The 16,093-nt window shown below is 38.9% G+C and overlaps 1 protein-coding gene across 1 annotated transcript in view; it reads left to right on the forward strand.

Annotated features, from left to right (window-relative positions):
* The window catches only part of PRKCA (protein kinase C alpha), a 324,685-nt gene that overhangs the window by 291,342 nt on the left and 17,250 nt on the right, over positions 1–16,093 (forward strand). Inside the window, exons 15-17 of the mRNA XM_073311390.1 lie at positions 7,834–7,914; positions 10,180–10,287; positions 14,824–14,964. Of these exons, the coding sequence (XP_073167491.1) occupies positions 7,834–7,914; positions 10,180–10,287; positions 14,824–14,964 (330 nt within the window). The remainder of the gene's footprint in view (positions 1–7,833; positions 7,915–10,179; positions 10,288–14,823; positions 14,965–16,093) is intronic.

A 16,093-nucleotide genomic window follows, 5' to 3' on the forward strand; every position in this document is an offset into this window, starting at 1 on the left:
ATATAAAAAGACTTGTGCATTTAATTTTAAAGTCCTACAATGCTGACAGATGTTAATGAGGTTGTTATTGGGAGCAAATGTAGCTTCATTAACGCATCTCACCATGGGTTCTCACAGTTGCTATAAAATATATTAACAAGCATTTGCACTATTTTCAGGAACTCACGAGTCTCTTAATTTTCAACAAGAGATTAATGAATTCCTGCAGTGGTTCACCAATTTTCCTGCAAAGCTTCTGCACTGTATTCTGGATAATGTCTGTCTTATCACCTGATACAAAATTGGGCAACCACCTTTGGATTTGAGAAAGCTCCTCCTATTAAACCGCAAATTCAGAACTCTGATGCAGTTGACGTAACAAATCTAAAGTTTTCCCCCAAATTTCCCATTACTATTGTCAGAGTTACCCAAAAACAACATCTGTCTGACTTATTCAATGCAAATTGTAGTCAGATGTTTATAGTCAGGGTTTATAATGAGAAAAGTTTACTTTACCCATATCCACCCAAAAATCTTAGTTAAGTTATTACAGGCAGGGTAGCTCAAGTGCATCAACACAATTACTAAAAAATCAAGTTTCAGAGTAGCAGCCGTGTTAGTCTGTATTCGCAAAAAGAAAAGGAGTACTTGTGACACCTTAGAGACTAACAAATGTATTTGAGCGTAAGCTTTCGTGAGCTACAGCTCACTTCATCGGATACATAAAGTATTTTATTTTATATACAATCTCCTCACTGTACTTTCCACTTTATGCATCCGATGAGGTGAGCTGTAGCTCACGAAAGCTTATGCTCAAATACATTTGTTAGTCTCTAAGGTGCCACAAGTACTCCTTTTCTTTTAAAACATCAAGGAAATTTCTGGCAATATGAACATCCAGAACTACAATTTATAAGTCTTATCAATTAAACATTCTAATACCCACATATACTCAGCCTGCTTGGCAGAAAAACATTACCTTCTCACCTTGAGCATGCAGCTACTCGGCATACTCACAACCAAGTACTGAAACCCCAGCCTTAATTCCAGCCTGTGCAAAATGAAGATGTGATATCAGATGGGAGAGAGAGAGAGAGTTGTACATTCAATAGTTAACTTAGGTATAAGACCAAATGAGAAATAAGGGACTGTAGTCATTAAGTGATTGGAAGATCTAAGTATTAGGATCTGCTGTTTATGTGTATTGAGCATGGACCCTAAATTCAAGAGCACTGATTTAAATCCCGTTTTGCCTGCAAATCTCAACACAACCATAACTCTGGAGCCACAATCCACATCTCCGTAATTAGATCTATGGTTCTGTGTAAAGGCATTTTTTCATGTAAAGGAATTTCTTCCTGATCCAAAAGGCAGCCTATTTTACTCAACACTAGTTAAAATGCGTCTCTGATTGGAGCATTTCCAGCTATAATTTAATATTTGTTAAAGCACAGACGATTTATATGTGGGGAAAAATATTAATTAATGTATAATGTGAATTTTGTCACTTTACTGAAATTGGAAGCAAGACATGTTTTTTTCTTCTCATAGTTAATAGTCTGTACCTGTGTGAAATGTTAACAAACCTTGTGTTTTCATGAATTGCTGTTACTTGCAGCAGGAGATCAGAATAACCCAGGTCAGCATTTCACCTTTTCCCATCAAAATGCAAATGAAGCCAATATAGCAAAGTACACAAAGAAGATAGTGCCATATCTATGGGTGATAGTCTTGTGCCAGCTATAGCCAGAGAAAACATGGTCTGTTGAATGGTATAGTTGAAATGGTGCATTTTCACTTTAATTCATATGAAAAAATTATCCTTTTACCACAACATTCTGTAACTGGAGGAAAATAGTATTTGTTTATATTCGATTTCAGAGCATGCGTGTGTCTTTCAGCCAACTGGTTTTCCTTCATTTCTGAGGACACAACACTAGAGGAAGAATTGTTATCTAAAACTATGCAATGAGCCTCAAAGCAAGGCCATGGTATTGGTGCACCAGCGGCCTAACCGGGTCAAGTTTTTTATAGGCATCACAGCAGAGAAGAGTTTTATGGAGGAATTTGAAGATGCATAATGAGTTAAACTGTAAGGTCTTTGGGGGCTGGGACTGTCTTTTTCTATATTTGTAGAGCGCCTTGAACAATGGGGTCCTTGTCTATAACTAAGACTATGTCTACGCTACCGTGGTAAGTCGGCCTATGCTATGCAACTCCAGCTACGTGAATAAAGTAACTGGAGTCAACGTACCTTAGGTCAAGTTACCGCGGGGGTCTATGCCACGGTAAGTTGACGGAAGAGGGTAGAGTACAGCAGTTGACTAGAGAGCGATCTGCAGTTGATTTGGCAGGTCTTTACTAGACCCTCTAAATCAACCACCGGTGGATCGATCTCAGAGCGTTGATCCCGGCTATAGTTTAGACCAGTGGTAAGTTACCTTGGCACTAGGGAAATATAAATAATGCATAAGAATACCAAGGCACATACTATCTCATTCCCTTTTGCTGGCAAAGGAATTTCAGCATGTTTGTTCTAAGGCCTCCCAGTGGGCTAGATTTTACAGTAGATTATAACTTAAATGTATAAGATACATCCAAAGTGTCTTTATATATTCAGCAATAGAACCTAATTGAATTCAAAGCAAAATTATAAATATGAAGATGAATTCTCATCGGAGGTTTTTGATTTTAAATCTTCCCATTTCCAGTCAGCCAAAGAGGGAAACAGTGGTTTCAGCAGAGGAGGGGACCAATCATCCAACCATCTTGGGAGTGGCTTCTGTGAAAAGTTTCTAGAAGGATGAGATGCAAATCACCATCACCACTCTTCTCACTCTCTCCTCCCTCCACCCTCTCCCTCATTTAGCAATATGGAAAGGGCATGGTACTCATGATCCCCTGATACCTATTCATGACCCCACTCTTTTTGTGGGAGGTGATTCCCAGGTCGACAATGAATGCAGTACTGTAAAATAATGGGTTTCCTTTATTTGTCTTAGGAAATTTTGCATAATATTTTTAGCTCATGCATAGTGCACATTGGACAAAGGGGGTATTTTTACACATACAAGTTCAAGATTTGAGAACTGTGCAAAGGTTAAAATAATTGTATGCTTGGTGCAACCAATTCTGTCGGGCAGGAGTAAACTGATTATCCTGTATGGAATTTTCATTATTGGGCTGAGCTGAAATATAAATATTTATGGCTGTATTTCTGATAACCTTGAAATTGATTAATGGTGCAGTATCTCCTTGGCTGGTCACCAGAGACTGAGGGAGATGCATGTCAAAACCAGTATTAATAAAAAAGGGATTCTAATAGCTTGTACCACAAACTTCTCTCTTGGGCACAAAACAAAATCCCAAGAGTTAGAATCCTTGCAGTGACTGAAAGGTTGATTCTGAGAGACCCCAAAACAATGTTTTTTTTTAAATGTTAAAAAAACAACAACATGTTCCTGCCAGGAGTATAGCAGGTTGATAACTATTTTGAATGCTGGAAAAGTGGACTTTGACTGTTGCTTGTGGCAGGGATACATATTCCTTTTAAAAGCTGAATTTATTATTATAGCAGTAGTAGTCATTTTATTGGATCATTTGTATTTATATTTCACTTTGTACCCAAAAGGATCCCAGAATTCACACGCTGTGTAGGGATCTTTTCACCTACCACTGAAAAGCAGCCAGTTCTGAGACTGAATGTGACAATGGACTCACAGTACACAAACCATTTTAATGACAAGAATTTAGTGAAGGAGGGAATTACTTGAAATAGTGAACTAATTAATTTTAAGTGTTCTTGATTCTACAGTGAAGCAGGAAACTAGCCCATGCACAAAATAGCAGCATTTCAGTACTACCCTGTGCCATTTGCAGTTTACAGCAGTCCATTCACACTGACCAGATTACATCCAGTGATGAAGAGCTTCAGCCCTTTAGAGGAATTATGCTTTCCTTTAGGACTTTTCTCTCTCAAGGGTAAGGACCTGTCCTTTTATTGTGTGTGTGCACAGTGTCCAGGACAATGGGGTACAATTACTAATTGGGTTCTTTAGGGCACCACCACACCCAAATAATAATGATGAGTTCTGTCTATGCTCTCAGCTTTTTATAAAATCCTATTAGATTTGCAAATACGTTAGTGTTATTAATTATCAGAGTTACAATAAAGGGTGATGGGGAAACAATGGGTAGGAACCTACCGCTCTCCCATCCCTCCCTCCCCCATTGAGAAAGTGTTTTGAATCTGCTTCTCTTCTCTCTCTCCAAACTCCATGAGCCACATCTTGGTGAGGAAACAGATTGGCAAGATTTGTTTACTGTTGGATTCAACAGATTAGTCTCCATCTCTGAACATGAGGTCAGAGCTTGCCAAATTTCTGTTTTATCCTTTATTAAGAATTACCACTTTCTGCCAGGGCTGCCTCGTTACTCAGGGAGGAATTGACACCTGCCACATTTAGTAGCTTTTGCTGTTTTAAAAATATATATATTTTTCTCTTGAAGTGAGTATTGACAGTTTGACTTTTATATGACTGGAAAGCCAAAAAACTGAGAATCTTCCCTACATATTTTGCACAACCTGAACCAAAATAACTGCACTCCTTCCCTGCCCCCACCAAATTATTGCCCTTCTTTCAAGTCCAGATTTTTTCCCATTACATTCCCAATTAGTGCTTTGAATAGCTCCAATTTATGTGTGAACCAAGCTGCCAGTTTCACTGTGAGTGATGGACAGGTTAATAAATTAACATGGCAGGTTACTCTTTTGCATTTCAATTTTACCATATCTATAAACCCATATTAGAATTTAGCTAGTAATTCACATGGGACATACTTAATTAGGGTTGTGTTGTTGTTGTTTTAAAATCTTTTGAGGGGTCCAAAAGGTGCAACAAATGCATCATTCCACCTGCTCTGCGTTGTCATGGCATCACCTAGGTTTATTTCCCCAATTTGAGGGGAAAACATCATTTTATTTTCACTGTGCCAATAATTCCTGGTGGCTTTGAGCTGTGGTATATACTAGAAAATTCCACATGTTCAAGAATTGAGTTCTAATATTAAACGTGAAACCATATTTCTCAGGATGAAACCAGTTGGGACACCACATTCCAAGGTTCAATGAAAGAGTTTAATAAGCACGTTGAGTGGGATTTTCAAAGAGCAACTAAGTCCCTTTCAATGGAATTTGTCTTCCTTAGGTGCCTTTATAAATCCCACCCTTTGATCCTACCTGCATCTTATTGACTCTTTCAGCATTCCTGGAGGGAGGAGATACTGCATAGTTTCTTCAGTGTCTTAGACACAAATTTACAGGGTAAATGAATAGTCAGCATCAGCAGACAAGTGTTTCTTGACCTTTTCCATACCAAAACCCCATGTTAAAATAGCAAAAATGTTCTGTTCTTTCCCACCCCCGGCCATCTGGCCATGGAGAAAGGGAAGATTGTTACTTCCACAGACCTATTTGGTACCCCCAGGTAGAGAACCCATTGGATAGACATTTTAGAAGGATTTTGCCCCCTCTGTTACATGGATTTAATATTTTGTCTCTAATTTTCTCTAATTTCAGTTTACAAAATATCTCTAATTAGGCTCCTTGCAAGGAAACATACTAATTGTAAAAAATATTCTGTCCTTGCATTTTAACGACCTTTTAAAAATACAGCCATTACTCCGTGGCTGAAAACACTCTCTGATAGGGTTGGAATTTTTCCAGTACAGTGAGGTATTTTTTAACATGTTTTATGTATAAAGGCCAGTCCTTTCTTCTGGTTGAAATTTTGAAAGTGTTTGTTCTTTGAAGTAGCAACACTGATTTTGAATAGACCCCCTGAGAACTTACTGGTGAGTGGAAAATACATTGAGAGTAATCAAGTCTATCAACCGCTATAGCAGGAAGTAGGTGGCCCCAAGTGTATGTTATAAGGCCCAGTATATGTGATAATTGCAAAAGAATTGTAAAATTAAATCTGCATTTTTGTAGCCCCTTTCATCTAAGAATCTCAAAGCATTGTACCAGCAGTAAATTCATTATGCCTAGCTATAGAGAAGGAGGTAGGTACAGAAAACACAAATGACATGTGGTAAATTATACAAAGTCAGGGAATAGAATCCAGGAATCTCGATTCCCAATCCCCTGCTCTGACCAGTAGACGTTTTCCGAACTTAAATACAATGATTTACATGTTCCCCCACAATTTAAAAGGAGCTCTTTAAAATTCTTCTCCATTTTTTTCTAGATTGTTAGTTTAATTAGAGGTTCATATTAATAGCAGTTACCACTGAATAAAAAAGAAAAAATACACTGTATTCTAAAAATTAGTTTTCTACAGTAAAGTTAAGATACAAACACTGTAATTTAGATGTCCTTAGCTACTCATTTCAGCTGCTAACTCATGAGTAATGTATTTCAGAGTGACTTATTTTGAGTTTCTTTGCTAAGAGACAGATTGCTAACTTCCAGATCATGTCCTGTTATTACCCTAGTGAAGACAATTATTTGCAGATAGGTTCTGAAGTCTTTGGGTAGTGGCTAAGTAGCGCTGTTTTGTTGAACTGATAATTAAGTATTTTCCTTACTGATTGCTGGTTTAATTCCTTTACGAGACTGCTGAGAACCTAGGGTGTGTAATCTGCACTAGTCTCAGCAATTTGTTTCACAGAGAATGAAAAACACGTGGTAGCAGGAAAAGGAGACTAAATTAAGGAATATTTAATAGTGAAAGGACAGTATCTCATTGTCTGATTATTCCTCTGAAATAGACGAATTATGGTTTCAGGGTCAACTAGACTTGCCCCCAAACTAAATAGGAGAGACCTGTATTAGAGGAGAAATATCCAAGAATGTTTCAGAACATTCCCTTTACTGGAGAAAAATGGAATGGGTAATCTCTTCAGAATTACTAGAAATCATTAATAGTTAAGATACAAACAAATGATGTTAAACTGAAATGGCATTTAGATCTGAGACTGTAACCGACTGTATGCTGCAATGCACCTTTAAAATAAATTAGCACTGCCCTTTGAAGAAGTGTGTGTTGAGTTTGTACATCCACCAGACTTTCGTAATGTCAGCACTCAATATGCACTTATGTCTAAAGTCTGAATTGAATCCTGGGTGAAAAATACTTGGAAATTGTCATTAGTCTGAATGGCAGAAACCTCTTTCCTGTTGGCATAACTGGTTTCCTGATTTCAGATGAAGAGCCCGAGACTTGTGTAGCACGGTGAAACAAAGCTGAGATTTTCAGGGGTCTTGCTCACATTTTTGGGATTTTTGCCTCTTTTTAGAGTGGGTCAAAATGTAAATATTACAGAGTAATGAAATTAAACTCTGAATTGTTGATACCCTCCGAATGAAGTGAAAATGATTATTTGATTATTTAACATGAATGGCTTGATGAAATCATTCTGGTTTCTTGTGTACCATTACTCTACCTGCTTCGTTATTTTCAAAAGCACATCCTGAATCTTTGAAGGGCCAGATTTACAAAGGTATCTAGATGTTTAAAGAAGCAAAAGGCACCTAGTCAGATTTTCAAAGGCGCTTTAATGGGAGTTAGGCATCTAACCTGCTTTAGCTGCTTTGGTAAATCCTTCTAGGTGCCAATTGGCATTTTTATGTGCCTACATACCTTTGTAAATCTGGCCCTACAATTCTAACACGAGGATCTGGATTCTGTGCTGTAAAGTGCATAAATCCGAGTGGGATTTTGACCTCAATAAGGATGACAGGATTGGGTTCTCTATGCATTTCAGTGGCATGTATTTATCTCCATAAGTCATTTATTTGATTCACCGCTGACCTTATTGAACACAGGTATTTTTATTTTCATTATTTCACAGATTATTGCTTATCAGCCCTACGGAAAATCAGTAGATTGGTGGGCCTACGGCGTGCTGTTATATGAGATGCTAGCTGGCCAGGTAGGAATTATATTGCAGCTGTTCTTCAAAATCTAATGAGAGGAACTTTACAAGGCAGTGCATAATAAACGGAAGAAGTATTATGCAACTGTGAGAGAGCCCCTGGAAACATAATAGCAGAGTTTTTAGGTACTCTTCATGGACGGTAAGGCTCAGAATCATCACAGTGTTTTTGTATTGTGTGCCTGGGGGCAAAGCAGAGGGCTTGCTGCTCAAACCACAGTTAATTACAGAGCCCTTTCCCTGCACGTGTAGTGTGATTCTGGTCACCAAATTACACAACTGAAAAAGCAAGTTCTGTACTGCAAAGTGTAGTTGAAGGTAACAAACCAGCTCTAAAGAGCTCTGGTGTTCTCTCGATGTGGGGAAGATTTATGTAAGTGATTCTCCTGAGAGAGTGAGCTGGAACAACCACAGAATTTATTATATGTACAGTGTGTAGCCAGCCTCTCTTGTTCCTTCGCATGCTTGATTAGGGGACTGGAACACATGAGTTATGAGGAGAGGCTGAGGGAGCTGGGATTGTTTAGCCTGCAGAAGAGAAGAATGAGGGGGGATTTGATAGCTGCTTTCAACTACCTGAAAGGGGGTTCCAAAGAGGATGGCTCTAGACTGTTCTCAATGGTAGCAGATGACAGAACGAGGAGTAATGGTCTCAAGTTGCAGTGGGGGAGGTTTAGATTGGATATTAGGAAAAACTTTTTCACTAAGAGGGTGGTGAAACACTGGAATGCGTTACCTAGGGAGGTGGTAGAATCTCCTTCCTTAGAGGTTTTTAAGGTCAGGCTTGACAAAGCCCTGGCTGGGATGATTTAACTGGGAATTGGTCCTGCTTTGAGCAGGGGGTTGGACTAGATGACCTTCTGGGGTCCCTTCCAACTCTGATATTCTATGATTCTATGCCAAGTCCCAGTAGATTTCTTGACTTCTCTTGTAACAGCTGAACACTGTGTGCTGCTCCTGTCTTCTTTTTCCTTTCAAATTCTTCCAAAGATCACTGTGCGTCTGGTCTGTGGCCATCTCCAATTACTTGCAGATTGTTCTGTTGCCTCAACATTTTTGTATTTTATGACAGAAAAAAGATGTGAGAGAAACTTAAGATATTTAACAGTACTGTTACATCTGATGTTCTATAGATGAGTTTCGGGTTTATCTACAGTTTTGGGTTTGCATGTAAAAATCCACCAAAATGACTAATAATCAGAAATAAATTGGAGAATTTGGAAATGTAGAATCCAGCTGCATCGGATAATGTTGGGAGATCCCAGCTTCTTGTTTTCTTATTCTTGCGGAAGTCTGATATGCTTGTGTATTTATTGAGTCTTAAGTCTTTTATATAGCATTATCTTATTAGGATTTTCTGCATTTACAGTAAGTGCTAAGTAATTCCTCCAGGGCTTCTTGGAAGATGTATAGCTCAGTGGTTTGAGCATTGGCCTGCTAAACCCAGGGTTGTGAGTTCAATCCTTGAGGGGGCCATTTAGGGATCTGGGGCAAAAATTGGGGATTGGTCCTGCTTTGAGCAGGGGGTTAGACTAGATGACCTCCTGAGGTCCCTTCTAATCCTGATATTCTATGACTCTATGTAGATTTGTTTGCAGATAAATGCATCAACATTTGTTTTAATTATGATAGCTGCCTTGAATATGTCTTCAAAAAAACATACGATTAGGCCCAGCAATCTGTAAACATTTATTTGTTTGCATGAGCTCTTGTCTCTGTGTACATTGTAACTAACTGGTGCTTTCTTTTCTGGAGTGTTCTTTCTGGGTGATATTCACCCCTGTGCAAAGGGCCACTTGAAGGCCTATGCGACACTTAAGTCCCACTTAAACTCTTAGTTCAGGGTTTATGTGGGACTTACGCAGTTCCCATGGATCTTGTGCTGGTTTTCTTCATCCTCACACTGTCTTTTAACCACAAATGTAGCCCATACTTGTGACACTGTCTTCCCCTCACAGAAACACTATTTACCCATAAATCAGATGGGAGCATCATTGGAATTACATGACACTTTAGATCAAAGTCATTGAAAGTAATGGCCTAAATCATGTACTGATTAGATTGTTTTAGGGTGGCTACAGCAAGGTAACTTTAAAAAGATCTCATTAAAGATAAACAAACCCTTAGATAACCAGCATTGTTGAGTACATTGTAAATGTAAAACTCCTCAATAATGTATCTGCTTTTCAGTAAATAAATAGCATTTATAGGGAATTAAAATTAACACCACATGATTTTACCTCATTTATTTTCCTTGCGCAGCCTCCATTTGATGGGGAGGATGAAGATGAACTCTTCCAGTCCATAATGGAGCATAATGTGTCCTATCCTAAATCGTTGTCCAAAGAAGCTGTTTCTATCTGCAAAGGGGTAAGCAAGTTGCTTCTGTATCATGGGGTCCTTTTTCAACAGTGTGTGTTAAATAACCAAAGTTTGTGGAGTTTGACTGAGTTTATACCACTGGGCTTTTCCAAATATAAACAGTGTCCAGCCCGGATTTTAGGCAGATAACATGGATGATAACTTGCATCCTCACTTGGCCTCTGCCAAAGGTCAGGTCTGCAAGAGTGTGAACTCTTGTTTATTTTGTGGTAGGGAAAGATTTCAGAATCAGTTACAGCCACATACAGAGCAGAAGTTACAAATGGGGTGGTTGTGTGAGCCTTTCCCGCCTCTTAAATTGTCTGCACTGTGAGTCAGATCAGGCAAGGTGCCAAGCTGTCTCAGCTCTGATAGGTTCCAAATGGGAGCTGACCCTACGCAGCACTTTGCAGGAGGCACACTACAGCACTGGCCCTGTGTGTTTGACCTGATAGGAAGAACTGAAGGAATTAACAGGAGGGACAAGGTGGGTGAGGTAGTGTCTTTTATTGGACCAATTTACACAGAGCTGTGCAGCTCAAAAGTTTTCTCTTTCACCAACAGAAGTTGGTCCAATAAAACCTATTACCTCACCCACCTTATCGGTCTAATATCCTGGGCCAACACAGCTACAGCATCACTGCAAACAGTCAATTAAAAGGAGTCATTTTAGAATTTAGATAGAAATTAGCCTGAATGTAAACCTCCAGCCTAAACACCAGTGAGTGGTGAGGAAATTCTGATCCAGGTCCAAGCTTTGTGGCTTAAGGTCATCTCTGATTGTAGGCTATTTTAATGGGGGGTTTGGGGAGCGCATTAATGTGACTGCGGAGAATTAGCTAAGTAAAGTTTGTGTTGACGTTTTTCTGACTCAGTATCATTCCCTGGAGCACCTCATTTCTGTAGCTCTTCCCAAATGTGAATTTCAGATGTCTATTACTTCTTCACCTGGATGAAAATTTTAGTGCGTTTAAATAGACAATGAATTTGGCATCTGCTACCCCAGTTCAGTGTGTCCTTTGGAACTGCATATGTAGTACGGTCGCTGACTCCGTTTTTTTCTTTAAAGATAAAATCATTGAGAAAATGAAAAGAGATTTGATTTATCACAATATATGCAAGGCCATTGCAACATAGCGTAGGAATGGCATAAATGTCTATATCTCAGGATTGAAATTACATAATCCTCCTTCTGCCACAGGTTCAAATCCTATTGGGATCAAGTTAGATCTCCCTTATAAAAAAGAAACATGATGTTCTTTTATGCTATTCACCCAGATTGTTATCTCAAGATGCAGTGTTTGCCATTCATTATTGTAGAATACTCTAGTTGCTGTACATGAGGGTCCATTTTTCATATTCAGAGAAATTAAATTCTGTACAAGTACAGTACTGGTGGGGTATTTTGCCTGAGGATCCTGTATCCTCTGGGGAAATAGGAAAAATCCCATGTCATTTTTCCTAAAATGAAAAGTTTGTCGTAGTGTTTTAGCCAGACTTTGCTCTTTTCCCCCTTACTCTTTGCATTGCCCTTTATGTGAATTGTGACACTCCCCGTCCCAGAAGTGGCTACATTTCAGAGTATCTTTTCTGAAGCCCTTTGCAGTCCTCAAGGTAAAGGATGCTACACAAGTGACACAAAGCTAATCATGTTCATAAGGGAACTGTCCAGATAAATATCACTGTAGCCTAAAGTCTGATCTCCTTTCTTACATTACAGACAACACTTCACATTATTAAAATGAAAGAATTTTAAAAGCTGCTTTTTCTTTTCACTGTTTAATCTCCTTGCTTACATTTGGTATTTTTCTCGGTATTTCTTACGCTGATTTTCCTGTTCTCCTATATTAACAAGAGTGCCACAATGTTTGGGTTGTAAGCATTAAGGGAAATGTTGTTTACATTTTAATTTTAAAAATAATGTTCATTGCAACTGTGGGGGGGAGGAGGAGGTTTAGCTAACACAATTGAAAATTCTGGCTCTGATCTGGCCTGATATCCCTTTTCCAGCCATCCTGTCTTATATAATAAATAAAATGCAGCATTGTTTAAGAGTTTCATCTGAATTGAGATTGAAGATTACTCAGCTGTGATGTGAAGCTAGGCAGCCAAAGCCCTTAGTTCTATGAGAGCCAGCCTTGAACCTTTTGCTAGAATGATTCACCTGGACTGTAGGATCACTGTATAGCTTGGATTTAGCATCTCTCAGTACCCATTGTCTGCTAACACTGAAGTGTGTTTTATAGTCAAACTGCTTTAATGGCATTCCCAAGTGTACTAAGATATTGTCACAAATGTTCCACAAAAGTCACACACAGCTGCATTTATGCTCACACAGCTCTCTAGATTTTTCATTATTAGCAGATTGAGTAGACCCCTCCCATGCAAAAAGTCTGATACTGCTGATATATTTAAAAGTAGAATTTGCATCCAACAAAGTACAGTGCGATCTCATAATTTTTGTAGTTAGAGGGTCCTATCAGTTTATAATGGACAAAAACGGCTTTCCTAAATCTCAGCTATTGGAATTCCCTCTGTCTATAACGGACAGATATTTTCTTCACAAAAGATACTTTCTGAGCATCTAGTACTCTGAAAAAGGGCAAGTTCAGAGCAGTGTGGGAAAGGTGTCAAGCACAGAAGTGACTCTGAGGAGTTAGATTTAATTTCCTGCTAACATCCTTCAAATCCATATGAACTTCCTGAATAGACCATCATTCAAGGTGAATGCTACTTTGCTGTGTCTGTGGAACATTTTTGTGATTGAAATGACCCAAGGAGACATGTTATGTCCTTTCATACCCTTTTAAAATCCCTTTCTCGGACACGTGTAGTCTATGAGAATCCAGCAACAGAGCTTCCTATGTGACACCCGGAGAGTAGAATTCAAAGCAGTACCTCCAAGTGCAGACAGTGCTGCTACTGTACTTATTTTTGTGATAGGAAATGTTATTTGTGTGGTGCTGTACTTTTCAACAACATACAATACTTAGCCTCAACTGGCCAAAACCAAGGAATCCTGCTTGCTCTTCAGCTTGTAACTTCTGGTTGGCAACTGTACAACCAATTCACAAGTCTTCATTTTTGGCAGGGGTTATTATTTTAGAACAGAATGTAATTCTAATACAACCATAAGCAACACTTTCTGATGTCACTAGCTGTCAAATTGCACATTTGAGGAAAGTTAACAGAAATGGTGAGCAGCTGTTTTAAGCTTGAAGAACAAGGTGTTTCAAACCTAATGTACATTCTGTTTCCTTAAATCCCTTTGGCTCCCTGTTTTGTATCATTGCTGTTAACACAAAGTATGATAAAATGATCATCTATGTACATGGACTAGTTTAATCAGGTGAACAAAGATATCTGATCATCTTTTTCAAAAGTAGGTGCCAAGATATTGACTCCTAAATCCATATTTACTAGCAAAATTTTCCCAAAAAGGAGACTACCTTTAAAACCCAACATTCATACTGACTCACCTAAATAAGAGGCTTGATTGACATAAAAGGGACCGCTGGATGTACAAGATTTTTTTAAAATCAAGCTACTTGTTTAGCTGCCTAATATATAAACTTAAGAGTCTGACTTTTAGCTCTATTTTTTAATATGCTGGCTATACATACATTGCTATTAAAGTGATTAACGTATGCAATTCAGTAATTTAAGAGAGTTTTATTGCAGTAGTTATCGCAACTATTCCACTCATTATATTTCCCATTCTGTAGATAGGGCATATGACAAATACTACAGTAACATCAAATAAGGAAATGCAGTAAATGCTCATTTATTAATGGCACCCACTGTACTAGAATAAAGAGATTTCAGGAGTCCCATAATATTGGTTGAGGGCTGCATCCCTTAGTTGCCAGTGCTCATACTCATTGGCTGCTCATTTCCTTGCTAATTAGGGTACACAATACTGTTTCAAAGTGTGCATTATTGCTCCTTTTTGTGAGTGTGGTTTTCCTGTGCAGCTGGTATTTAATATTGATCAAGTTGGTATTCAGGGTGGAGGAGGAGAAGCACAGATTAGTTACTGTCAGGAGGCTGCCAAAAAATGACAGATGTGGTAATGGGGTGTCCAGAACACACACAGAAAAATTATCAGGAACTTGTACTTTAAATATTTCAGTGTAATGGAATTTATCAAGTTTAATTGATTGCTGAAGCCGAATAGAGCCTGTTCTGGATATGTACAAGACTACATTGTAATAACAACAGGCTGAATTCAGACATGATGAATGCAGATGTAATTCCATTGTGCCTGCCTATACCATGCCTAAATTTGTCCCTGTATCGGTAAACTTTGTGTAACGAAAGAGGAGAGCAGGGTTTAAAGTGTGGCCTTTAATTTCAGTGCCTACAGGCAATCTCTAGCTTTGAAATAAAGAAATTAACACTTTAAAAATAAAGTATAGCTTTTCACAAGGATTTTATTGCTGAGCTACATCTTGACATGAACAATAACAGTTCCACCTGTGGACAGTCTGTTACTCTTTCATTCCAAAAGTCACTTTAATCATTTGATGTTTTATTAATTTGTAGTTAATGACAAAACACCCTGCAAAAAGGCTTGGCTGTGGGCCTGAGGGAGAGCAAGATGTCAGGGAGCATGCATTCTTCAGGAGAATCGACTGGGAGAAACTGGAGAACAGAGAGATTCAGCCGCCATTCAAGCCTAAAGTGGTGAGTGAGACACGGGATGGCTCCCTATTAAAATGCGCTGTTTGCAGTCAAGCCTCTCTGTGGTATGAGGCTAATGCTAACTTGACAGCATTGCAAGACGGCTGTATCCCAAAAGGTGGGACGTTTCTTAAATCAAGCCCTTTGATTATGTCAGACTGCCAGGCAGTGCCGCTAGGACTACTCCATGCTCTAGCCAGTGTAGTTAGGGCATCATCAAAAATACCACAGAATCATTGCTGAGTTCCTGATAGGAAGCCTCTGATACAGCTGTGCTACGTGAAAACACACGGTTGATTAAATGGAAGTCAATTTGCAGAGATTTTCTGTACAATAAAATCCCTACTTCCTTAATGCTTCCTATCTATGTTTGGCTGAAGTATTGTGACCTATTCTTTTAGACTCAGGCCTTGTCGGTTATCCATGTATTTGCAGCTCAGAATTGCAGTACCATAATGTTAGCTACACCTGAACACCATTCGGAAACCTCATGCAGTGCACAATTCAGCGGCCTGCCTACTTTTGATGGGGTTTCCCCAGAGGGAGCGCCCAACACTTGTTCTCCGCGATCTGCACTGGCTTCAGTTTAAGGAGCTAGGTTTTAATCTGGAAAGCTCTAAATGGCATGGTGCCTATTTACCTGAGAAATTGCCCGTCTCTTTGTATGAGGGTCTGGCAACTGTTTCACTGAACACTTGAACGGATAGCCCATGGTATAACTGTACAGGGATATTTTCATTAAATAGCTTCAACTTTGGACTGTGCTTCCCATATTGGTTTGACAGAGTCCAAGTTGGTTGAATTTCCAGGTTTGCCACAAGGCTCTTCCCCGCTCAGAATTTCTTTCAGCTTGTAACATGATTGATAAACAAAGGCTTGTTCTTGATGCAAAGGAGAAAATAGGTTAAATCTGAGGAAGAAGGAGGCCAAAGCTACCAGAGACCCCTGGAAAATGTCTTACTGTAGCAGCTCTCCTCTATAACACTTGTTTTGTTTCTATTTAGTAGCATAACAAGATGAAAGGAATCTATGTAATCATCCTCCATGCAGATGGATGGGGAGTACATGACAGTATAGTATAATTGTTTTATCAGCATGAGTCTGGGTTGGCCACATTACTCAGGAGTGATGA

This window comes from Lepidochelys kempii, chromosome 14, assembly GCF_965140265.1.
Source record: "Lepidochelys kempii isolate rLepKem1 chromosome 14, rLepKem1.hap2, whole genome shotgun sequence".
In the NCBI taxonomy this organism is placed as follows: domain Eukaryota; kingdom Metazoa; phylum Chordata; order Testudines; family Cheloniidae; genus Lepidochelys; species Lepidochelys kempii.